Here is a 26,350-nt window from a genome sequence, read left to right as displayed (position 1 = left end):
TCATAGTTGAACATTCCTAGTTTTTCATTTGATATGGACAGTAAACTAAGTATGTTGAAAATAGTTGTTTGGTTGCTAAACCCCACCAATACAAATCGTCCTCTCTTTATACTTCTTCTTTCCTTTGTGAGAATCGATTTGTTGAATGTTATGGGATAAATTAGCTTGCTGGGTGGCTTTCATGCCTATCGCCTCACTCACCCCACTCTTATTGCCTTTTAACTTAATAGATTTGTCTGATAGTAAAGGAATGCCATTTTCACTTGGTTCTGTAAGATTTCTCTGGAAATGTGGCAGACATAGATACAAAATAATATCATTTTTGATTGCTGATGTTTGTTTTAGTGTTTCATCTCTTAGCCCAGATTTAGCATGAATCGATTAAGTCTGCAAATGAAACAGTCCGATCAAGACCAAATAAATGAGAAGATGAAGTTATGAGAAGTTCAGCAAACAAGGAGAATCAATATTTACATCTGCCATAAATTGCTAGGAAACAAGAATTTAGAATAAAACAACTTACCCAGCCGATTTGAGGAGAAGAGGAAGGAAGAAAAAGAACGTGGTGAGAGAAAGGAAGAAGGCGTGGAATCCCGCTGAAAACAAATCTGCCAAGTGGCCCTTGCAGACCAATTGAATCGCAGGGAAAGATAGAAGAAGAGAGGAGTGGGGTCTCCCTCCAGAAATCGAACTCCTCAGCCAAGATTAATGCCCAAGGGAAAATAATGAAAAAGAATGCGATGAGAGGGTAACACAGGTTGATTTAATAACTTCCCCTGAGAGGTCGATCCGTAAAGTATAGATCTAGACTGGAGGAAGTGCTGGTGAGAGGGAAGTTAAAATGGAGATACTCTTGTTAAGATCCATTAGTGAAGGAAAAAAATAGCCAGTTAAGAAAACTAATCAAGTGTTGGACTGGTTTGATCAGCCAGTCAGGAAAAGCAAGAAGAGAGCTGACAGTCTGACTCAACTTCTCATTAAAACTCACATGTTTAATTAATTTTAAATTTTAATATTAAGTTAATATTTTAAATTTATTTACTTGTAATTTTTTATTTAACATTTTAATTTAAACTTAATATTTTATTTATTATCGACTTCTCAAATCGACCTTATTATTTATTTAATTTGTTCAATTATTACATGTGTGTGTGAATGTACATGCCATCTACCGACAAGCTAGAAGACCCCTCGGTTATTTGTCCGCCTTCGACGGTCAACCCTGCATCTACTTCACACTTGACAAAGTCGTCAGATCATCATGATAAAAATATATCATTCAATAGCATCATAAAAATCACTAAATTTAAAATGCCAATCATCATGTTAAAAATGTATCATCATCATGTTAAAATGTCATTGGTAGAATCATAATGTTGTCATTTTCAAATGTCTAATTTAAGAAAAAAATTTGTAATCTAAATTCGGGTTGTGACACAATGTCTCCATACAATTGATGGATGATGGTTCAAGCAATGAAAGGACACTCACTGAGCTCTATGTGATGTAGAGCATCCTTAGAAATATTAATACACATTAGTTCATAGACCATGCCATTGCTGTTGAACCATGCATTCTTTTGTTCATAGTCACTTGGCTTCAGAACAGGTGCAAGGACATAGGGTAGTAGATCTTGTTCAAGGCAATTATTTCTAGGCTCTCTAAAGTTAGCTGGACAACAATAGGATGAAAACAATTATCAAAAGACATGATTAACCTTTCTATAAATGAAACTTTATCTAAGTTCGCGATTACACAAAATACATTAAGAAACACCCCAAAAACAACAAAAATTTCATTCTTTCCAATGACTCTGATCTTCAACCTTCAATACCTGCAAAAGATTGTTTATGTTTCTTCTTCCCAGCTCTCGTGTACTCTAATACCATGTAAAATTGCAACAAAACCTGCACAACAAAATTTGGATCTTGACTGGAAAAGAAAAGAATAAATAACTGTAGATGATAGAAATTACGATAGAAGAGGCAGAGTTAAAACTACACTTCTCCTTGATTAGCCTAGCATAAGACAGAGCATTACTGCCTGACTACGGTGCAACAAGAGTCTCCCCGCAAATCATCGAGAGAACAGAAAGTTGAGTTGAGTTGGAAGTTGCATGCGCTAACAGTTATATGGTGCACACACCTTCCCCAATCGAGGAAGAGATTGCATATTCTAAACTAACTCGTGTATCTGAATTTGATAAAAAACTTTCGAAGGCCTCCTGCATACAAATGAATTTGAATTCACTCAAACTTAATGCACTTTAAATAAAAAGCATTTCCAGATCAAAATATGCTCTACATTGGAGTCATTTATTAGATTTAGTGTGTACTACCGGAACTTCGTCTTGCCAATTGAGTGGCAAGGTATCATACGTGACACAAATCCAACAAAACACAAACTTTCACACAATTTACTCTCCAAGAAAGAAAGGAAAGGATAGGCGTGTGCAGGGGGTGGGTAATCAGGCCATAACATTGCGAGCTAGAATGCCTTCGAAGGTGATGCCGGGGCCAAAGGCCAAAATAAGGCCCCATTCATAATCCTTGTCCTTGGCGGCCGCTTTATTCAGACTCTGTGCCCGCATGTACTCCAACACGTAAATGATCGTGTTACTGCTGACATTCCCAAAGTCCGCCAGCGCCTGCCTGCTGCACTTGAGCTTCTCGGGCAGGAGCCCTAACTTCTTCTCCAACCGGTTCAGAATGGCTGGCCCACCCGGGTGCACGGCCCAAAACAGATCGTTATACTCCATCTTCGCCAATCCGGTCTTGTTCATTAGCTTTTTGCAGAATTCCTCAATATTGTTCTCTATAATCTGAGGCAGGTCACGTCCCAGCTTGAAGATGATGCCTTCCTCTGTGAGCCTCCCATCGATGGTCTTATCAGTACCTGGCAGAAGCTGTTGCACAGCCCAGTCCAGCTCAAATGAAGGCTTCTCTTGTGGTGTTGGGTCGGTCCCCAAGATCATGGCTGCCGCTCCGTCTCCAAACAGAGCGGCCCCAACAAGGTCATATGGTCTCTCTGGATTGGGCGGGCGGAAGCCCACCAAGGTCGTCTCTGTTGTTGCGAGGAGAACCCGGCTGCCCGGGTTGTTCTCAGCCAGGTCCTTTGCCACCCGGAGACCCGTGACCCCACCCGAGCAGCCCATGAAGTATACCACCACACGGCTCACGTCAGAGCGGAGGCCAAGGCCGCAGGCCAGAAACAGGTCACCGCCCGGCATTCGGACCTCGCTTGATGAGACGTACACGACGTGGGTGATGTCCGAGGCCGGGCGACCCCACTCCTTTATGCATTTCTGTGAGGCTTCTACTGCCATGTCCGTCACGGCCTTGTTGGCTATCTCCAGCCTCTGTCGAACTGTTGCGGACCCTTCAACTGTCAGTTCCGGGTACTTTTCCAGGATCTCGTCTGACATTACCACGTAACGATTCTTCACGGTGGTCGTCTTGCCTGCATATATATACATTTTATAATTAAATAGATTAATCTATAGTAAGCCTTTTACACCATCTTATTACACGGCTTTCAAATTATAGTCCTATTACAGAACTATAAATTAACAGGATCTAATTTACAGAAACTATTATCCTAAGGAAACGCAACTGGGTGGGATTGAACATTCTCAAAGGAAAATTTTCAATTGATGAAAAATAAGAAAAGAGGGATTTGATTGTATTACAGAGACGGTCGAGCTTCTCGCGGAGAAGGGGGTCATTGCAGTTGGTGTTCTTGAAGTAGCCGTCGACGAGGAACTCCTGCATCACCAGCTGGTCAGGGAAAGCCTTGCCGAATGCCAAAGCTGTTGCAATGCCCGGCCTAGACTTGGGATGAGACTTGCCATTTGATACTGATGACCCATTGCTTGCCATTCTGCCTCGATGAATCTGGTGAGAAGCTGAAGAATTATCAAGAGCAGAATGATTTCGAAGCAATTGATTGCGTGTGGAACTGTGTTCGGTGGTGTGTTTATATAGCCTTTCGAAAGGTGAGACGGATGGTTCTCCATGCGGAAGTTGTGAAGGAGGAACTCGGCGACTAGCTATGGATTTGGTTGTATGTGCATCGAGTGTGATCAATTGGCAAATTGTTTGTTTAGCTACTTCAAAAGAACTCTACATTATTGCTCGTGTTATCATGTGGTACTAATGATGCTGGCAACGTGTTAAACATATAGAGGTTTATAGACTTTGATTGGGCTAGATATATGGATAAATAGAGATCAATTAGTGGATCCAATTACTCTATATAGGAGTAAGTTATATAAGTGGAAAAAGATATTTACATTGTTCATAATAAGAGTAGAGTATGTGGTGAAAATGAATCCAGAACAATATTAATCTTTTAATACAATTTTAATAGTGACACATGTAGAATATTTGGGACAATTGTGAAAGAATGTGTCAAGTGTTTATGAGGCAAGAAAAATAAACTATTAGGTGAACTTAAGTTAGTGTGAAAAGGACTACTATGTGTATGATTATAAAAATTATATAATAATATTGATTTTAAGAGTCATATAGTATTGAATTATCATTCATGGAGTTTAATTTGTCTAGTTAAGAATGTTATTTACCATTTTCAAACTAAACATGTAGATGTGCTACTTTATTTTGTTAGGTAAGTGGTTGAGATAAGGAATGTTTAGTTGGAGAAAATTGAAGCTCAGATAAATATTATCATTTCTTTGAGAAAATTTATACGTATTGCTAAATTTTTATGGTGGAAAGGTAAGATGGGTTTATCCTAGCCTTACACACCAGGCTAACTTATTGGGATACACTAAGATTTCTTATAGTAAATATCAAGTGGGAGAATATTGGAACTTTGGTATGCTATTCACTTGTAAATATTTTTTGATAAGGTTTTCAATGAAAGAATCGATTTTATTTTAAATCTATCTTAGTTGTCTAGTTATAAACTACTTAACAATTGTGATAAGGTGAGAATGTTGTAGTGAGTTTGAAGTGTTGTAATTTAGAATGGACACTTGTTTAATTTTAATGTTTCTACATCCCAACTATAAGTCATTTAGAGAATTTAACTTATAACTACATAATTGTCAACATCTCATTGGGATGTGTATGCCAATGTAGGCGCACTTGTGGTGTTGTTTAAGTGCATGTGGTGATGACTATGAGAGTGTTGATGTTCTAGAAGGTTCCGAAAGGTACCACAAGTAGCTAGCAACAATCACACATTTGTGTCTACTACTACAAGTCATGGATAGTGTTTGGCTATAGTGTAGGAAGACATGTGTATGGCTTAGATGAAGTGGTTCAATAGCCTTTGATCAAGTGTGAGTAGCACCAATTTATTATGTGTAATTATCATCCATATGGGAAAGTTGTGTTACATGCAATGAGTAATAGATGTCATGTTATGGTCATTATATTGTTGTGTTACTATTAGTATTAAATGAGAGTAGGATAGTTAGATAGTTATAATTCCTTAAAAAATATTTTGTGGCTATATCTATTTGCTTGTATGAATAGAACAAGATTGGATGTTGATGGATGGGATGGATCTTAAAGGTGTTAAGTCTTAGTTGAAGTTTGTACGCTATTAGATTATAGATTGACATTATGTGTGAAATAAACTTATTGTATTGCATGTATTTTTCTTAAATAAGACAATTGTGAATATCCTTTTGCCACTAATTTTTTACTCAAAAGGGTTTCCCATGCAAATTATGTCTTGTTGATATCTATAACTCACACCTTGTTTCAAGTACTTCCTTTACTTTTTTCTTATTGAAGTAAATAAGAAATTCAACAATTTTATTTACACAATCTTTAGGTTTTTCAATAACCATTTACTGATAGGCTATATTAGAAATTGATTTTTCATAAATAGAATCCTATCTATTAAATAACCATAATAAAATAAACTATTGAAATGAAATTTTTTAGTTAGTTCTTTTATCTCATCATCAAATATATTGATTATCTGTTACTCATAACTCAATGTCTCATCTCCTATCACAATGATACCCCCTTAAGGTCACTTAAGAGGTCTCTATGTGATTCTTAGCATATTTTCATGAGGTTTTAAGGTACAAAATGATTGTAAAATTGAAAAAAAAATTAATTTGTAATTATAAACTATGTTATTAGGGCATTGTAAAGATGATAAAAAAGTTACAATACAATTGAAGAAAAAAAAAATGTTTCTTTTAATTGTTTTCAAAATTATAGTTATTAAATAAAAGTATTTAAAATATAATTTATTCATAATAGATTTCTCCATGATAAATCCTCAAATTTATCTCTCTTTTTTAAATTTAATTGTTTGTTTTTCTTACTTAATTTTACACTACATTATAACTAATTCACTATCTAAAGAAAGAAGAAAAGAACATTCTTATATATTTACATAATTACAACCATAATAATTTTCCTTAACGAGAAATTAAAATAAAATCATGTGTAATATATTAATGATATATAACATTGTGTTTATGATATTTATTTTCTTGTAAGACCTCAATGTTAGATAATATTGACTATTCTTTACCTAGTGTGCACTTTAAGCTTCTTAAAATAGAATAAAAATTCAACATTTTTTAGGGCATATGAAACAATAGATGAATTGAAATGTTGTCACATTTGTAGTATATTTCTGATAAGATAATCTTTTTACTTGTCAAAATTTGCTTAAATTTTTTAACTTAAGTGGAGCTAAGAACATTGCACGCAATTTGTTCTTCTAATGTTATGTTTTTAAGGTATAAATTGGATAATATTATTTATATGTAAATAAGGATTATAATTTGACAATTATTTTTAAACATCAATTAATTCAATAGTCAAAGTTAAATTTTGATAAATGAAAACAAGTTAATTAAATTTATCAAATTTTAATTAAAATAAGATATAAAATTGATAGAGTGCATCGACTTAGCATGAAGAGATTCAATAAACTTTGACAACAATAATAGTGTAGAGGGAAATAACACATTATGTAAGATAATATACAACAAAGATAATGACAATAAAAAATATACAATTGCATTATATTTACATATATCAAGCAAGATGACAAATGAGTTTCAAATTTGAATCCCCTCAATCACCAGAATGACTCCCTAAGCGTGAGTGCTACCTATGTTATAGACTAGATTTTTTGCATGACAACTCCACTACTAGATTCCTAATCTCACACTAGCTCTCCAAAATAGCATATATAGTAATAGTTGTACCCCAAGTGTTTGAAAAATTACAAACAATCCCAATATTATATGAGAAACAAAGAGTTAGCCCCTAGTTTAGAGGAATCATTTTTTTCCAAGCTCCTAATTCTAAGGGGTTTTTATCCTAGCATGCTAAAGAATCAAACATTCAAGTAGAGTTTGGAATCAATGCTAGAACCATCCTTTTGACTTGAAAAATGAAGCCATAGTGTTCCCTTCCACCAAATTAGATATCTTTGCAAATCATCACATCTTTCTTCTTTTTATTGTAGCCTCTTATTGTAATAAAGATACTCCTCTACCAATTGGTTCTCTTTCTCTTTTCCCATCTCCTTGAAGACTTATTAGTCCTCTACTAAATAATTGCCATTGCTCTTTGCATCATTCCTACTATCTTTTGTTCCTACTATCTTTTGTTGCACTTGCACATAGTCCATACTAAACAAGAACTTTGATATGAGTTTTCTCATTCTATGCATTAGGTCCTTCGGGCATGCTTTCTATTTCATCTTTTTTGAGAAAATCATCATTTCCTAGCTGTACATGATGTGATTAATAAGTCAACTCATTTTTTAGGTTGACTTCCTTTTCTAAACAACAAATTTCTATGCTTCTACTTCCTCCCTCATGGTCACCCTTCTTCCTCCTTAGGAAAGTACTGATCTTTTACTCTCTTTTCATCAATAATGGGATTTTTTAGACATTCCTTTAGCTTCTTCTAGAAATTTGTGTTATTTAAAACCAATAAATATTCATCACATATGGGTCTCCTAAAGACCTTCATATTTTGATGTAGAGATAGGAGGTTCACCTAAACTCTCCTTAATACATTAGTCTTTTTTCTTCACTTTTCAAGGCTTAACAACTTGGCAACTTTCCAAATCCTTTGTCTAACATATGGAAACACCTTAAAGTATGTGTAAATAACATGAGTAAACCATTAAAGGACCCCAAAAACTTTAGATTTCACAAATTACAAACTTACTTTAGGTTTTTCTACACAAACTACCTTCATTCCTTGTAGCCCTCTGGAAAGGTCTTTTCTCCCATATCTTTTGAGTAAGGAGTGATAATATAAATATAAGACCATTTTCACATACCCTTTTGGCTTTTATTAAACAAGTATCAAAATTAGGATAAGTTGTTTTGGAACGAATCCCTCAAAAATTGATTACTATTTCTTTAACTAGGGCTAATTAGTACAACAAATTGAGTTATTTTGGAAACAACTTTCAGTATATTGCTCATATAAGAAACCTAAAACCATTTTTAGATACCCATTTGGGATCTATACAACATATATCAAAATAATGGTAGGTTTTTTTGTAACACAAGTGCCTAAAATTGACTGGTACTTTGCAATAGGCTCATTCACTAAGGGTTTTCCAAACCATGTCTCAGTAAAACGCCTCTAAAACACTCAAAATTCCACGAAAATGGATGAGACATCTCACAATGGAAATATAATTAAATTCCCTATCCAACCATATCACTTTTAGATCAAAACAAATCTTTACAAATTCATACTATTCGTTGCAACATGATTGTTACCTAAAATTCTGGAAATTGCAGCTAATAAAACGATCATAACTTTCATAATACTTAATAAAAAACCGCTAAACCAACACCAAATGAAATATAACTCATTCCTCTATCAATAAAAATCAATTTAAAGACTTTATAAGACCTTACAAATCCATACAATGCAAGAGAGAAGCATTATTATAGGAAAACACAAGGAAAATTGTTCCAAAATGATTCCATTTTCATTCAAAACCTTCATCAACCCATCTCCAACCATGAATTCAACCTTACAAGGCTTATTTAAACATATTACAACAATTACCAGTGAACTTTTGAATTCCAACCAACTTTTCACATTCATTTTCCACTTTTGACCCTTCATATTCCTCTTTTTTGTATTCTTGCAACTTTACAATTTTTTACAATAATTGACAATATTCAACAAAACTACTTCCTAGTAACCTAAACCAGCTTTAAAACATTTAAGATGGCCCATAAAGACCTTATGACATGACCCAAACACCATATAAAGCAAATATTTACAAAATAGCCTCATGGAGGCATAAAGTCCATCGGGTGCTCCTACACCATCTTTGTTACAACTTATCTAATGTGAATTGAATCCTTTGCTATAACATCTTGGGCCTCCTATTATGATAGAAAACACGAGCCTCTTTATTACAGTCTTCAAACTCTTCTCCTTGTGTTTGGTAATCCTCAATTTCTTCTCCTCCTTCAAGGTAACACAACTCAATAGATCCATCCCACACATCCTCTTTATCTTTATCTCATTCATCTACCTCTATTCTCTATAACTCTTGGAACATCATATTTAAAGGTCTTCAATCCACTATTAATTTTGCCAACTCTTCAAGAGATTTATTTTTTTCCTTGTTTTAACAATTTCACTCCTTGGATAATCCTTGACCCAATTGCTTTCCTCTCTTAGAATGGCTCTTCCTTGCGTGAGTATTTATCCTCACATTTCCTTTTTCCCTTCTCTAACTTTTCAATACATTTGTTGTAGATTTTTTTTTTCCTTTTTATTATTACATGTCTCATATCCCTCTTGTAGGAGTTGAGAAAATACAACACCATAAGAGCCTGAAGATCTTCTGCAAGCCGAATAACCTGTTACAAGGAGAAGCAATGAAACAAAATCTGAAGAACATACAAAACACAGAGAATATGCTAAAAAAGAGAGAGCTCAATATTCACAAAAATATGTAATGTGATTCTTACAATGAAAAGAAAGAACTCAACCTTTAATAGGTCAAGAAACCCTAAAAAGGGAAAACCTAGGTTTGCACATAATAATTAATTAAAATAATTAATTATATGCACCTAAAGTTAGCTTAAGTGTAAAAGAGATAAAGGGAACTTAAATAATTAAACAAAGAATGTTTAATTAATCAAGTAAATACCCGAATACTCTAACACCTCTAGCATCTACCATAATCTCTCTAATTCATACTCTAATTTTTGTGACTCCCTTTATTAGTCCCTAGTTTTCTTTAATCTTTCTAATTCATACTCTAATTTTTGTGACTCCTTTTTAATGATCCTTGGTTCGCTTTTCTCTCTACCTTTGTTCCACTCTTTCTTCCAGCTTGATTATCCTTTTTAATATTTCATGCATAGCCATAGATGCAACTCTAAACTATTAAAACTCTTTTCTCAATATCGAGCAAACATAAAAATAGTTTTCCCACACCAACATTGCCTAGAAAAAAGATGCTCTTTCCATAAGGTAGGAGGTCACAGACCATGCCAACAAGACCATTCACTATACTGCAATCTTTCAGTGCACATTCCTCGCGAACCCTCTTCACCTGCAAAGCTTAACTACGTGGGTAAAAATGCTGCGTAAGCATCTCGCCCAGGCCAATTAAATCCTTGACAGAACACTTGAATTTGATGGAAAACACAATGCTACAAATTTATGTTAGTTGACGTATTGTGCAAGGCATATTCAGTATAGATTGTTCTTCTCTTTCAAAACCTCTGACAACCAAGCCGATCAATTCAATCTAGAGAATACATCTAACCAGTTACATAAAATAGAGAGTGAAGTGATCATGTTAGATTGATCCCAACTCATGCCCTGGATTCCTTGTTGCAAAACTATTAATCTATAGTATCTTTTCTTTCATTAAAACTTTTTCTTCTACAACGTCTACTGTTGCCTTCTTGACGAAAAACTTGGACAACAATATACAACTCGACGATGAGGAACTGACAAACGATAACACCCTCCTTTTCCTTCTCTTAAGCTAACTCGGTAGCCTTCTTACTTTTACTTTTCATCTGTAGCAACAAAATAAAATCAATTGTAGAATATTAAAGAGACAGATTAAATTTACAGATCAAGAAGAATCACACGCGAGTTTCATTTCCAATCCCCTCAATTACCAGACTGAGTCCCTAAGTTTGAGTGCTACCTATGTTATAGACTAGATTCTTTAGCATGACAACTCCACTACTAGACTCCTACTCTCACACTAACTCTCCAAAACAACATTTATAGTAACAACTATCCCAAAAGTCTGAACTATTTACAAACAACCCCAACAAGATAGAAGAAGCAATGAACTAGCCCCTAATTGGCTTTTTCTTCTGTCTCCTAATTTTAAAGAGTTGAATTACATGAAAAATTATTATTGATGTTTAATATTGAAGAATGTGTTATCTCAATAAAACAAAATTTAATAAAAATATTTGGTATGGGGTTAAAAGTTGCTATGGCAGTTACATGGTATACAGACGTTCACTAATCCAGGAAGAGCTTGCATATTTTAAACTAACTTGTGTATCTGCTTTTGATAAAAACTGTAGCTTGCATATTTTAAACTAACTTGTGTATCTGCTTTTGATAAAAACTGTCAAAGGCCGAGCTTGCATACAAATGAATTTCAAATTCACTAAAGCTTAATGCACTTTCTATATTAAAAAAAGCATTTGCAGATCAAAATATGATCTACATTGGAGTCATTTATTAGATACAGTGTATAGTACGGAATTTCAATTGAGCTCTAGCAAGGTATTTTACTTGACACAAATCTAACAAAACACAACTTTCACACAGTTTACTCTGCAAGGATGGATCGAGTAATCAGGCCATAACATTCCGAGCTAGAATGCCTTCGAAGGTGATGCCGGGGCCAAAGGCCAAAATAAGGCCCCATTCATTGTTCTTGTCCTCATGAGCAGTCGTCTTTTTCAGGCTCTCCGCTCGCATGTACTCCAACACGTATACAATCGTGTTGCTGCTGACGTTCCCAAAGTCCGCCAGCGCCTGCCTGCTGCACTTGAGCTTCTCAGGCAGAAGCCCCAACTTCTTCTCCAACCGGTTCAGAATGGCCGGCCCACCCGGGTGAACGGCCCAAAACAGGTCATTATACTCCATCTTCGCCAATCCGGTCTTGTTCATGAGCTTCTGGCAGAAGTCCTCAATATTATTCTCTATAATCTGAGGCAGGTCACGCCCCAGCTTGAAGATGATGCCTTCCTCTGTGAGCCTCCCATCGATGGTCTTATCAGTACCTGGCAGAAGCTGTTGCACGGCCCAGTCCAGCTCAAACGAAGGCTTCTCTTGTGGTGTTGGGTCGGTCCCCAAGATCATGGCTGCAGCTCCGTCTCCAAACAGAGCGGCCCCAACCAGGTCATATGGTCTCTCTGGGTTGGGCGGGCGGAAGCCCACCAAGGTCGTCTCTGTTGTGGCGAGCAGAACACGGCTGCCCGGGTTGTTCTCAGCCAGGTCCTTTGCCAACCGGAGACCCGTGACCCCACCCGAACAGCCCATGAAGTAGACCACCACACGGCTCACGTCAGGGCGGAGGCCAAGGCCGCAGGCCAGAAACAGGTCACCGCCCGGCATTCGGACCTCGCTTGAAGAAACGTACACGACGTGGGTGATGTCCGAGGCCGGGCGACCCCACTCCTTTATGCATTTCTCCGAGGCTTCTACTGCCATGTCCGTCACGGCCTTGTTGGCGATCTCCAGCCTCTGTCGAACTGTTGCGGACCCTTCAACTGTCAGTTCCGGGTACTTTTTCAGGATCTCGTCTGACATTACAACGTAACGGTTCTTCACGGTGGTCGTCTTGCCTACATCATAATCGAGGCGTACTCAGCCATTTACACTAGACTCTATAAATAGATTCCAAACTATAGTCCTAATTGACAGGAAGTATTGTCCTAAGGAAACCCAACTGGGTGGAATTTAACACTCTCAAAAGAAAATTTTCAATTGATGAAAAATAAGCAAAAGGGTATTTGATTGTATTACAGAGACGGTCGAGCTTCTCGCGGAGAGCAGGGTCATTGCAGTTGGTGTTTTTGAAGTAGCCGTCGACAAGGAACTCCTGCATCACCAGCTGGTCAGGAAAAGCCTTGCCGAACGCCAAAGCTGTTGCAATGCCCGGCCTAGACTTGGGGTGAGCCTTGCCATTTGATACTGATGACCCATTGCTTGCCATTCTACCTCGATTAGTTCTGGTGATGGGCTTAAGAATAATCGAGAGCAGAGAGATTTTCGAAGCAGTTGAGTGTGTGTCAATATACGAGGGGTGGCGTGTTTAAATAGCCCTTCGAAAGGCGAGATCGATGGTTTATCCATGCGTGAGTTGTGAAGGAGGAACTCAGCGACTGGCTATGGATTTGGTTGTGTGTGCATTGAGTGTGATCAAGTGGCAGATTGTTTGTTTAGTGTTTGGTTTGCACGCAAAGACTGTTGGGAATTTAAAGTAGTCGACGAATTGATGTCCCGTGTCCTCACATTCTCTGTGTGATCTTTTATGAAAAATGATTGGAGCTTCTCCCGACATATCGCTTCTGTTACTTTGAAATATATTGCCGTTGCTGTGAATGGGTAGCTTGGTCGGAAAATAACATAAATCAAGTTTACTGAAAACGACCGGATTACATAAATTTATCATGTCTACTAATCTAGGTTAAAATTTTCGTACTCATGACCTTTACCTTTATGTTTTGGGGAGTTTCTTTATGCAATAACAAGTTTATAATTGCCACATTCCTGCATTAAAATAGGCCTACGAATTTATTTTAGTTCGTTTCCATCATCAATATTAATTTCTAAATGTTGTATTTATCATTTCTGTTCAAAATTATAGTTATAAAATAAACATCTAAATTTTAAAATTTTGTTTAAACATTATGAATATATTGCTTATTAATTATCTTAAATCAAGATAATGTATGTTTGTGTAAATTTAAGTGTTATGTTGTATTTAAACATATCCTTCATCTAATTTAAAATCATGTTACATGTCTTAATCTCTTTTACATTTCAACTTAGAAGCATCTTTGAGCATTAATAATTGCATCATAATCTCATGCATATTGCATGCTTATGTATTGTCTTTGATCTTTGTTCATGTTACCATTAAATTGGTTTGATCATGGACTTGAATAAAGGAGAGCAAATAATTATCTAGCAAGTTGCTAATGTTAGAGTTATTGATTCAATCCCGCAAGTCTAGCAATCACTTGCAAAGAAAACACTTATCATAAATGGAGATCAAGCAAGATAAATTTTTTCAACAAACTCAAAATCATATTGATACACAAAAGATTATGAATTACAATTAAAGATTAATCCTTGTAAAAAGGATAAAGCAAACCTAGATCTAAACCTTACATAAACATTAAATTAGCTAATGATAAGTGTCTACATTATATGACTCAAGATAATTTGGCCTCTAATTAGCTCAATCTAAATACAAAGATGCATTCCTAAGTTTGCCTTAAATGTAATAAAGCAATAAAGGATCTAATTAGATAATTAATTAGTTGATATCATAATTACGCTAACACCCCCTTTAAGATTAATTTTAAAGGGAGAAGCTAAAAAGTTGGTGATGAATGCATGAATGACAGATTGGATGGGTCTTGACAAGGCTCGATTAGGTAGATCCATGTACAAACAAAAGAAATATCTGACAACTAAAGGAAATGAGGAACTTACATGAATAAACTCCTCTCCAAAAGAGATAGTGAAAGAAAGATAGGACTCAATGTGACCCCCACAAGGTATGCTTCTATCATAGAAGTACAATGAATTTCTCCCATAAGAGAGAGAGAAAAAGAGGATAGGAATCCCCTCCATGAAGAAGTATCTCCAATGCCAATGACAAAAGCTTGAAGATAGATTAATATCCACTACCTACAAACAACATTTCTCCCCTTACGAATAGATATACCCACTAGAGATTGGAGAAGTCATTTTCATAAACTAGAAGAATTAAGAATCCAAATCTAAATGGTGCATGCCTTTGGAAATTTCTCTAGTGTCACATTATCCACATGAAGGACAGTGGTGCCATAAAAAATTAGATACATGTCCAATCAATGTAGGTGACAAACTCAACTCTGTAAAAATAGATGTAGAACAAGCTCTATGGGCAATGAAAATGAGCTCACAACACTAATGAAACTATCAACAAAGAGGAGATGGATTTCCTCAAGATAATCCTCCAAATTTGTAATAGGAAACTCCACAAACAAGGATAATATGTTTGGAAGATATGAATCCCAAGTAGTTGTGTTTGGAAGGTGAATGTCCTACTGCATTGAATCAATGGAGGTCATGTGCATTTTGTGATGCCAAGTTAATGAAGAATAACAAAATATGTAGATTAGGTCTTAATATGAGGAGTGAGAACTAAGAGACAAGTATATGATCTATTGAACATGAAAGACATATGATCAACATAAGCATCTCAAAAGTACCATGATCATAGGATATACAATCAACATGTGCAAGGGGAATGAGACAATTTGTTGCAAGATCCTCTGAAAACAAAGATATGATAATCTCCATAGATCTCCTAAAGGTGAGTCCAAAGTGTGTGGGGACAATCAACTTTTGATAAAGCACACATAGTATTAAAATCAATATTAGGGCGTGTGCACAAAGATGGTGGTCAGAAAAGTGGACACCACCCAAAAAAAACTTGGAACAATAGGCAGCGCGTACGCGGTTTTAAAATTTCAAATTCCCGCGTATGCGCTTAGGTTTGTTCTTCCCGAGCCTAGAAAAGGTAGTGTGTACGCGCTGAGTTTAGGAAACTGAGCGTGTACGCGCTACGGCTAGGAAAATTAGCGCGAACATGCTGCTTATAGGAAAATGAGCGTGTACACGCTAATAATCTTAGTAAAACCACGTACGCGGTGCTTGATAAAAAAAGTTTTTAAAAAAAATTGGGTCCTCATTTACCCGAAAAGCATGTTTTTTAGTTTTTTTTTTCCCATTTTCTAACCTAAACAACAAATGGGGTGCTAAATTTGTCCTCCAGGCTATGGATCAAGGTTAGTTTTTGTTTATTTTTCTCTTTCTTTCTGGTTTATGCAATTTGTTTTACATTTTGAATTTAATTTCATTAATTTTGATTAGGTTTTTTCATTTTTTGTTTCAAAAACCAGATTCTTCTAATCCAGAACAAGAACAACCAAATGCACCTCCTAAAAACCCACAAGAACAACCAAATGCACCTCCTGAAAATACACAAGAACAACCCCCAATTCCTCCTTTTGACCGCACAGCCGAAACACAGGAAGAATTAATTAATCAGTTAGGGCAAAATACATCCAAAATCAATAGACTTATTGTAAAATTGAAAACTTCTAAGCTTGACCATCATCAATCCCTCGCTACTAGCCTATAAACATTAGCTAGTGGTGCCATAGTTGTTTCCACATAAATTACCAAATGGGGAAGCTTTAGGGATAGGTGTCATCAATTCTATGCGAATGGGCTATCATACGATGGAGTTAAAAACAAAAATATTTCTAAACAACAAATATGTGCCCTTTTTGTTGACCCCAAAACTAGTCAGTCATTACCTCCTAATGCAAAGAGGTTTCCCATACATTGGTGTAATAATGTGCAAATGAAGAATCTTTTTTGGCAGAGGTGGTGGATGGTCTTTGATGATCCACCTTGTAATAATTATGAGGTGCCATTATATTATTTGAGAAAAATATATTGTGAGTTTGTGCTCAATGTGCGCCCAAATTATTTTGACATGAGAGAGTTTCATGGTAGAGGTGGTGGCTCTGCCCAAGATAGACCTGGAGCCCGTAGGCGATTAGCCGCGGAGAGTCACCGCCCCCTAGCACCCAAACCCAAGGTGCATCAGGCTGTCCCATTAGAGCTGAAAGAGTTGATGGAGCTACAAACTCTTCAGGCAGCCACAACATTGATTGGTGCCATCATCCAGCATGGGACATCATTAGCACACCCTATTGTATTGGATGATGAGCCATTAGAGGGCGACAGAGAGCCCATCGAGCATATGTGTGTCAATTGCTCGGGGATAGATGATGCAGTCGGTGCAGATGGATACTCATATCATCTATGCACGATTTGCGGTTGTAGATGTCAGGCTCACACGGTTGAGGATGTCGCACTGACAGATGAGTTGATGGACATGGTGTTTGCCCATGAGCCACAGACATAGGTGTGTTGATTTGAATTCATAACATTTTATTTATCAGTCACTTTAATTTTGTAATTACATAAATGAATTTTCATTTATACATCGATTTAAATTGAGACAAATAATATGCATTTCAGGATGCAGCAACGGTATCCCATACACCTCCCCCAGTTACCACAGCTGCAACTTCGATGCCTGAGGTATAAATTTTGTAACATGTTAAAATAGAATAGTACACTTTGAATTCAAAAAAATACAAGATATACTAACTATCTTTAATGCTTGGTCCAATTTCTGGTTTGTAGGTGTTGACAGGGGACGAAATGTCCCAAATTGATGACATCACGCTGTCGGCGATCAATTTTGGCCTACAAGGCTATACGGTATCATATTTTGTACAACTCTTTTTATGTATTGTTTTGATGGAATATGCAAGTCATTTCATTTTAGATTTTTAAAATTATGTTTAATTTATTATCTGTACTAATATCTCATGTTAATTTTCTATTTTTAGGGCACCCCCTCCGCGTCTAGGGCTCGTCCGAAGAAAAAGAATATCTCGAAGATGCTAAAACGTGTGAAGAAGGTAATTGAACACATTTTTAGTTGTACAATTGTTTGAAAATGTTGAAATCAAGTATTAGTTGGGGTTTGTAGATTGATTAGTGTTTTTTGTCTATTTTACATGTACAACGGCCATTGAGCTTTGTGGATATGTTGAATGCACCTGATTCACCCGCGAATCAAGAGAGGGTGGAGGTATGTATCTCTACTTTATTTTCTTGATTTCATGGTTATATGCACACGTACATGTGAACTTGTGATATATTATAATCTTATATTTTTTTCATACAGGAAATATCCATACCTATTACGTCAATGGAGAACCCTCCTCCTTGCACTGGAGAAGCATATCAGGATCCGGTACACTTTTGTTTGATATGTAAAATTAATTGTTTTCAACCTTCAATACTTATCATTATATTAATTGTATTTAATCTTTGTACATTTTTTGTATAGGTAATAGCGACCGTTTCTACATCGATGGTGAGCCATCCTCAGTCCATTGGAGAAGCATCTGAGGCACAGGTACATCATTGTTCTCTATATTATAGCTTTTAAGTGTTTTTGATATATTTATGTTAGTACATTGTATTAATTGTACATTTAATCTACAATAGACTTGTTCGCGGTACGACCATAACGTGGATCCATTTAAGTATGTCTTCAAGAAAACTCCTAAGAGTGACAAGGAGAGGAGAGCGAAGACATTAGCTCCTGGATTAGCCGATGAGGTAATCTACATTTCAATTGCAAAGGAATTAAAGTTAAATGCATAGTTATGATGTTAATTGTGAACTATTTTCTACAAAAGAATTCTAACTTGGCTTTTGAATTGTGGTTTTGCAGCCATCTACAGAGCCGCGTACTGCGCTGAAGAGGCTTGATTTTGATGATCCACCAGAAGTTTAGGATCATATAGTGTTAGTTTTGGTCATAGAATGACCAATACATGTAGATATATTCTACATTTTTATTGTATATCGATTTGGATATGGCATATGCCACATTTTTGTAATACTTGTATTGACTTGGCAGACATGCCTTTTTTTATATATATAAATATCGATATTCGATCCAATAAATGTGTAATGAGTTTATTATTTTGTATTCGTTGTATTTTGTGGTTGTCCTTTTATAAATTTAAATGAATATTTGCATATGTAATCAACAATATGAATATAAACAACAAAAATATATGATATAAAGCATTGCAATCATGGAATATGATTTGATAAAATTTCTAAAACGTTGAATTAACCCTACAAAACTCCTTGTATTCAGTTCATTATTGTGTATTCGTTGTATTTGGTGGCTGCCCTTTTATAAATTTAAATGAATATTTGCATATGTAATTAACAATATGAATATAAACAACAAAAAACGACAATATGAATTTAAACAACAATGTGTTTGGTGCGAGAGCACCCTCACGCTCGCAATGGTCAAATTTTGTTCCTCGTGTGCACAAACCGACGTCGCGAGCGCGTTCGGGTGGGCATGTTTATGCTAGTCATGCTCCTGTCGTGCATCCCAAAGCACCAAAATGTCGAGAGTCATACCCTACCGGTGAGATCTCTCAAGTGCCCCGAGTCCAAAAAATTGTCAAAATTTGACAGATTGTTTCTTCCAATCCACGACACATACGGTCGATCTGTTTGATCCCATGGGGTCGTGTGAGGGTCCTCTACAATGGCCTATCTTGGTTTTCGACGACTCGGAGCCATTTTCAATTAGTAGCATTTTTTCGCCTGCTCAAAAAACCGTCAGTTGCTTGCAAGGAAAAGTTGCAAGATTGGCTAGAATTGATTCTGTTCCTCATGTGCACAAACCGACATCGCAAGTACATTCGGGTGGGCATGTTTACGCTAGGCATGCCCCTGTCGTGCATCAAAAAGCACCAGAACATCGAGAGTCATACCGTACCGGTGAGATCTCTCAAGTGCCCCGAGTCCAAAAAATTGTCAAAATTTGACGGACTGTTTCTTCCAATCCACGACACATACGATCAATTTGTTTGATCTCGTGGGGTCGCGTGAGGGTCCTCTACAATGGCCTATCTCGGTTTTCGACGACTCAGAGCCATTTTCAATTAGTAGCAGTTTTTCACCTGCTCAAAAAACCGTCAGTTGCTTGCAAGGAAAAGTTGCAAGATTGGCTAGAATTGATTCAGTTCCTCGTGTGCACAAACCGATGTCATGAGCGCGTCTGGGTGGGCATTTTTATGCTAGGCATGCCCCTGTCGTGCATCCCAAAGCATCAGAACGTCGAGAGTCATACCCTATCGGTGAGATCTCTCAAGTGCCCTGAGTCCAAAAAATTGTCAAAATTTGATGGACTGTTTCTTCCAATCCACGACACATACGGTCGATCTATTTGATCCCGTGGGGTCGAGTGAGGGTCCTCTACAATGGCCTATCTCGGTTTTCGACAACTCGGAGCCATTTTCAATTAGTAGCATTTTTTCGCTTGCTCAAAAAATCGTCAGTTGCTTGCAAGGAAAAGTTGCAAGATTGGCTAGAATTGATTATGTTCCTCGTGTACACAAACCGACGTCGTAAGCCTGTTTGGGTGGGCATGTTTACACTAGGCATGCCCCTTTCGTGCATCCCAAAGCACTAGAACGTCAAGAGTCATACCCTACCGGTGAGATCTCTCAAGTGCCCTGAGTCCAAAATATTGTCAAAATTTGATGGATTGTTTCTTCCAATCCAAGACACATACGGTCGATCTATTTGATCCTGTGGGGTCGAGTGAGGGTCCTCTACAATGGCCTATCACGGTTTTCGAGGACTTGGAGCCATTTTCAATTAGTAGCAGTTTTTCGCCTGCTCAAAAAACTGTCAGTTGCTTGCAAGGAAAAGTTGCAAGATTGGCTAGAATTGATTATGTTCCTCGTGTGCACAAACCGACGTCGCGAGCACGTTCAGGTGGGCATGTTTACGCTAGGCATGCCCCTGTTGTGCATCCCAAAGCACCAGAACGTCGAGAGTCATACCCTATCGGTGAGATCTCTCAAGTGCCCTGAGTCCAAAAAATTGTCAAAATTTGACGGACTGTTTCTTCCAATCCATGACACATACGGTCGAACTGTTTGATCCTGTGGGGTCGAGTGAGGGTCCTCTACAATGGCCTATCTTGGTTTTTGATGACTCGGAACCATTTTCAATTAGTAGCATTTTTTCGCCTGCTCAAAAAATCGTCAGTTGCTTGCAAGGAAAAGTTGCAAGATTGGCTAGAATTGATTTTGTTCCTCGTGTGCACAAACCGACGTCGCGAGCGCGTTCGGGTGGGCATGTTTACGCTAGGCATGCCCCTGTCATGCATCCCAAAGCACCAGAACATCGAGAGTCATACCCTACAGGTGAGATCTCTCAAGTGCCCTGAGTAAAAAAAAATTATCAAAATTTGACGGATTGTTTCTTCCAATCCACGACACATATGTTCGATCTGTTTGATCCCGTGGGGTTAAGTGAGGATCCTCTACAATGGCCTGTCTCAGTTTTTGACAACTCGGAGCCATTTTCAATTAGTAGCAGTTTTTTGCCTGCTCAAAAAATCGTCAGTTGCTTGCAAGGAAAAGTTGCAAGATTGGCTAGAATTGATTTTGTTCCTCGTGTGCACAAACCGATGTCGCAAGCGCGTCCGGATGGGCATGTTTATGCTAGGTATGCCCCTGTCATGCATCCCAAAGCACCAGAACGTCGAGAGTCATACCCTACTGGTGAGATCTCTCAAATGCCCTGAGTCCAAAATATTGTCAAAATTTGACAGATTGTTTCTTCCAATCCACGACACATACGGTCGATCTGTTTGATTCCATGGGGTCGAGTGAGGGTCCTCTACAATGGCCTATCTCGGTTTTCGACAAATCGGAGCCATTTTCAATTAGTAGCATTTTTTTGCCTACTCAAAAAACCGTCAGTTACTTGCAAGGAAAAGTTGCAAGATTGGCTAGAATTGATTTTGTTCCTCGTGTGCACAAACAGATGTCGCGAGCGCGTCCAGGTGGGCATGTTTACACTAGGCATGCCCCTATTGTGCATCCCAAAGCACTAGAACGTCGAGAGTCATACCCTACTGACGTAATGTAGAAGTTGCTTGACAACTTTTTTGACAATTTTTGCTCAAATTGTATCTAGTCTCAATCTATCACCCCTATGAACCGATAATGAATCAAATAATTATCCATGATTATACAAGAATCAAGAATGCTCATGATTGACCAGGGACACATCACATATACTCAAAACATAGTCACAAAACATTGACACACAAAATAGTCACAAAACATTGTCACATATTATTCAAAAATTTGCCTCTAAATATGGTCAAATCATCTCTTGGCTATTTGATTATACAAAAAATTATCTTACAAATAATCTCATGGGCTTTTATACAAAATTTGGCATTACAATATATGCAATTCAGCTCATCGCCATTTTAATATACAAATCATCTCATGGGCTTTTATACAAAATTTGGCATTACAATATGTGCGATTCAACTCATTGCCATTTTAATATACAAAATTTGGCATGTACATATGTACAAATCAGCTCATTGCCACTTAAATATACAAAATTATGCTCCTGAACATGTAAAAATCAACTCATGGGCATTTATATATACAAAAAATGAATATAGAACAATTTGTCGATGATTTATACAAAATTCTCAAAATCATTCTACTTTGAACTGTAGAATCAATCAAGTGAGCCTTCAGGATCGGCTCTAACCCGTATTGTGTCAAGTATTGCCTCGTGGTCAGATTCACGAACTTTCCATAAAATCTTGTTATGAGGTCTACCACGATACTTCATCAAATGAATATGTGTTGCAACAACAAGGTTAGAGAAATGAAGAATATGTCTGTGTGTTTCAAAGTCCTCGAACAACCAAACATCAAAATTCTTGATAGGGTATCTCCGAAGCCATGTTCTTGTCACGACAACAGACCCTATTGGGTACTCAATACCCTCTCCATCAATGATTGTGGTTGTCAATTTTCTTTTAGGCTCAACACAACGACACAAATAGTAATATGTTCCTTCTTCATTGTTCTCTTCTGCAACAACTGCATACACATGACCTGCATTTTATAAAGTGTTAATTAATACCAAAAATAAAGTATGATGTACAACAAAATGAACCAAAAAGAATACTAGCAAAAAAATTAACTCAAAAAATCACCTGAATCCACTAGGTCGAATACATGGTCAAAATCCAATGACGTCTCCATCTGGCTCAATTGTAGTGCTTTGGGAATTTGATATGAATCAATGGGAACCAACGGTCTACAAGACCATTTGTCAACCCACTCTTTTGATTCACATTCTTCCCACAAACAATACATGCATGAAGAGCAAAAACATACCATCTGTCTTGTATAAATTACCAGTGAACTTGAATTTGAACTCATAAATGAGTGCATGTCACTCGATCCTGCAACTGTACAACAATCTAGATAGTTTTCAATGTTAGATTTAGTAATCAACCAAAAATATCTACGAACCAATGACGTACCTGGATTACCTAGATCCATCGTAGACTTACACCATCGCACAATTGTTTCTGCATCTACCAACTCAGCACCACCTTCGTACTTCAATTCTTCCCTGGCTAGGGCTCTTTTCACACATGCTCCTGCACCATCGTGCTCTCCCTTACCATGTCCAGCCTCAGTGAAATTCCAAAAATGTTGTACACCGCTTGTCACATGCATCCTTGTCAGCCAATAAAACATCCTTGCATTCTTGAATTGTGCGGTGCAATTATCTGACCATATTAAGTGTCGGTTGTATCGTATGTTCCTTTCCCTTAAACTATCATAGAAAACTTTAAAGCATCCTTGTACAAACTCTGATGAATGAGTACGATCATCACTTATGTAGAAGTGATACTCTCTTACAACCTTTCTATCCTCCTCTGTGCTATCATCTGCATACATGAATGCTATGTGTACAAAAATAGAAACTTGTGTAGAGTGATAATACATGGATTGCACTTCATTTTGAGGTTGTAGTGTATAATTTTTAGCGAAATCAACGATAGAGACAATGGTGCCAAGAGGAAATGTGTCCTTACACAACTTGAATTTCTTATCTAACCATCAAGCTCTATGTGTATGCATTATGTACTCATAAACTAGTTTCTCTTGAAACATTTTCATAAATTGAGCTACACATATATCATTTTTCACTAGCTCACATCTCTTCAAATCTTTTCCATCTTTAACTCCATATGTGTCTGTCTTGTATTTTCCAAAAGAAACTAGTTTCGTACCAATTTCATGTGTGCTCTCCAAATGTATGCATCTTGGTAAACGTTGCAAACCACCACATATAGCACAAGAACCATCCAAACAAGGCATCTTATAATAAATGCAACCATCATGTCTATTACATAACACACTTGAAATAAATTCTCTTGCCGACTTAGGAGGTGCTTGTATATTACATTCCTGCAAAACATCGTTAGTGTGCAAAGTAGAACAAATATGACGAAAAATATCATAATGCATGGAAAATTCAATATGCATCCTACAACAACACATGGTGCGTACATGATTAATCTTAATATAAAAAGGTTTTGCCATTTCAAAAAATATTTGAGAAATTTTTATTTGAGGAAACTTTTGAAGGAATCTTTCATAAAATTTAGTTTGAGTCATATCCAAATAGTTTTTCGCATGTGGCTCACGATTTTTAGACCCAATTCACCTTCTAACAACATCTCTTTGGTTGGGTGATACTCTTGTGTTGTCATGCCAAAAATTTTCAATTAATGTTTTTAGTGCATCTACAACAACCTTGTCTTTGCATGGTAGTCTACCCGAGAATGCCCAAAGAGAATTATTGTTAGGTTCCTCTATTTGTTCTCGCCTCTTTAATGCTTTACTTAATGTTGTTCTACTAACGTTCAATGACTTACTTGTTTTGCTTATCAAACGATCTTTTTTTATTTTCTTGCTCATTATGATTGATGTAATGGCACGTCGAGTAGCATTAGAATCTTTACTACGCGATTTTGAACCAATAGATTGATATGCATCAAATAGATTTCTGACAATAGTTCTTTCATTGTTACTTTCAGATGATCTTAGGCCTAGAATTTTCATTGTCTCTCTAAAATTCAAATTTTTAATCATTTGAACAATTAATTGACATCTTGCAGTTTGATTTAAGTTTTTAAAATAGTTTTACCATATTCTTTTAACCATTCTCCTACAAGTTCGTTCATTCATTTTATTGGGCATTGACTTCAATATATTCTCATCAATGTCAATTAGATACTTTGGTTTCCTATGAATGATTCTAGGAGGTGTTAACATCGGAGCATTATGTACATTCAATTCATCAAGTAGAGAAGGTGTAGTATGTTCATCATTTAATTGATTATTCAATGCGGTGTCTTCTTCAATTGCATTAGGTTCAAACGGTAAATTATCAAATGTTTCTTCTTCAATTGCATTAGGTGCATTATATTTGTTTGGTAAATCGAATTGAGATGTTGAGGTTGACATACCTTCTTCTCCCATTGTTCTTATGTCACGCAATTTCTTCATACACTGCCTTTGTCTTTCCTTTTGAGCCTCTCATTGTTCCATCGTTCCTTGCTTGTTCTTTCCCATGGTTGAGATCGGTTGACCCAAATAGAATCATATTACATATATATGTAAAGAAAAGTTCAAAAATAAATAAATAACCATAAGTATGCATCTTATCACTATTTTTTGGAATCAAACTATTAAACAATCACAATTTAATCATTTGAAACCATGCAAAAACAAAAAACTAATAAAAACAACAATTCAATCATTTGAAATCATGCAAAAAACAAAAAAATCACTTACTTTTATGTATACAACAATGATAGAAGTGCAGACATGGTTCAAGTGGGGCCTTCAACGACCTCAAAAGAAACTTCTTTTGAGGTCGTTGAGGCTCTTGGGCAACTAAAACTATGTCTCTAAACCAAGTGCGCGTTGCTAGGCCATAAAATCTTGGCAAGCCCAACGGTATTCTCGGCTGATAAGTAGCGCGTACGCGCTACTAAGCCTAAAAATGTTATCCCAGGGTATCAAATAATGGGAATAGTACCGCTTATGAGTAATAAGTACTGCGTACATGCTACTAAGCCTTAAAAAAGTTATGGAAGGGGTATGGAGGAAGGGAGAGGGAGAGAGGGAGAGAAGAGAGGGGGAAGGGAGAGAGAGGGAGAGGGAGAGGGGAGAGGGAGAGATAGAGGGAGAGAGAGAGAGAGAGGGGGGAGAGAGAGGGAGAGGAGAGGGGAGAGGGAGAGAGAGGGAGAGGGAGGGAGAGAGAGGAAGAGGAGGAGAGAACATGGGGGGAAGGGAGATGTAGAGGGAGGGAGAGGAGATGTAGAGGGAGGGAGAGAGGGAGAGAAGAGGGGGAGGGAAGGGAGAGAGAGAGAGAGAGAGAGAGAGAGAGAGAGAGAGAGAGAGAGAGAGAGAGAGAGAGAGAGAGAGAGAGAGAGAGAAGGGGGTGGGAGAGGGAGAGAGAGGGAGAGGAGAGGGGAGGGAGAGAGGGAGAGGAGAGGGGAGAGGGAGAGGAGAGGGGGAGAGGGAGAGAACACGGGGGGAAGG

General features: G+C 37.1%; 2 protein-coding genes across 2 annotated transcripts; both read right to left on the bottom strand.

Moving 5' to 3' along the window:
* Nucleotides 1–2,280: 2,280 nt before the first annotated feature.
* On the bottom strand, nt 2,281–3,947 carry LOC131044269 (type III polyketide synthase B). The gene is made up of 2 exons (XM_057977559.1): nt 3,689–3,947; nt 2,281–3,459 (listed from the first exon to the last, which is right to left on the bottom strand). Exons 1-2 carry the CDS (start codon nt 3,876–3,878, stop codon nt 2,468–2,470), a joined length of 1,182 nt encoding a protein of 393 aa, XP_057833542.1. The 5' UTR covers nt 3,879–3,947; the 3' UTR covers nt 2,281–2,467.
* A 7,692-nt stretch (nt 3,948–11,639) lies between these two features.
* LOC131044270 (type III polyketide synthase B) lies at nt 11,640–13,285 on the bottom strand. Its single transcript, XM_057977560.2, has 2 exons — nt 13,011–13,285; nt 11,640–12,829 (listed from the first exon to the last, which is right to left on the bottom strand). Exons 1-2 carry the CDS (start codon nt 13,198–13,200, stop codon nt 11,835–11,837), a joined length of 1,185 nt encoding a protein of 394 aa, XP_057833543.1. The 5' UTR covers nt 13,201–13,285; the 3' UTR covers nt 11,640–11,834.
* Between the last annotated feature and the right edge of the window lie 13,065 nt (nt 13,286–26,350).

The sequence above is a fragment of the Cryptomeria japonica genome, chromosome 10 (genome assembly GCF_030272615.1).
Source record: "Cryptomeria japonica chromosome 10, Sugi_1.0, whole genome shotgun sequence".
In the NCBI taxonomy this organism is placed as follows: domain Eukaryota; kingdom Viridiplantae; phylum Streptophyta; class Pinopsida; order Cupressales; family Cupressaceae; genus Cryptomeria; species Cryptomeria japonica.
Note: the sequence above shows the minus strand (reverse complement) of the source record. Positions and strands in the feature narration are given on the sequence as shown.

Excerpts from the sequence above, each read along its gene's own strand:
- LOC131044269 (XM_057977559.1), bottom strand. The coding sequence starts at position 3,878 with ATGGCAAGCAATGGGTCATCAGTATCAAATGGCAAGTCTCATCCCAAG. Across the intron at positions 3,460-3,688 it reads CGAGAAGCTCGACCGTCTCT|GCAAGACGACCACCGTGAAG; the intron begins GTAATACAATCA and ends ATATATATGCAG.
- LOC131044270 (XM_057977560.2), bottom strand. The coding sequence starts at position 13,200 with ATGGCAAGCAATGGGTCATCAGTATCAAATGGCAAGGCTCACCCCAAG. Across the intron at positions 12,830-13,010 it reads CGAGAAGCTCGACCGTCTCT|GCAAGACGACCACCGTGAAG; the intron begins GTAATACAATCA and ends ATTATGATGTAG.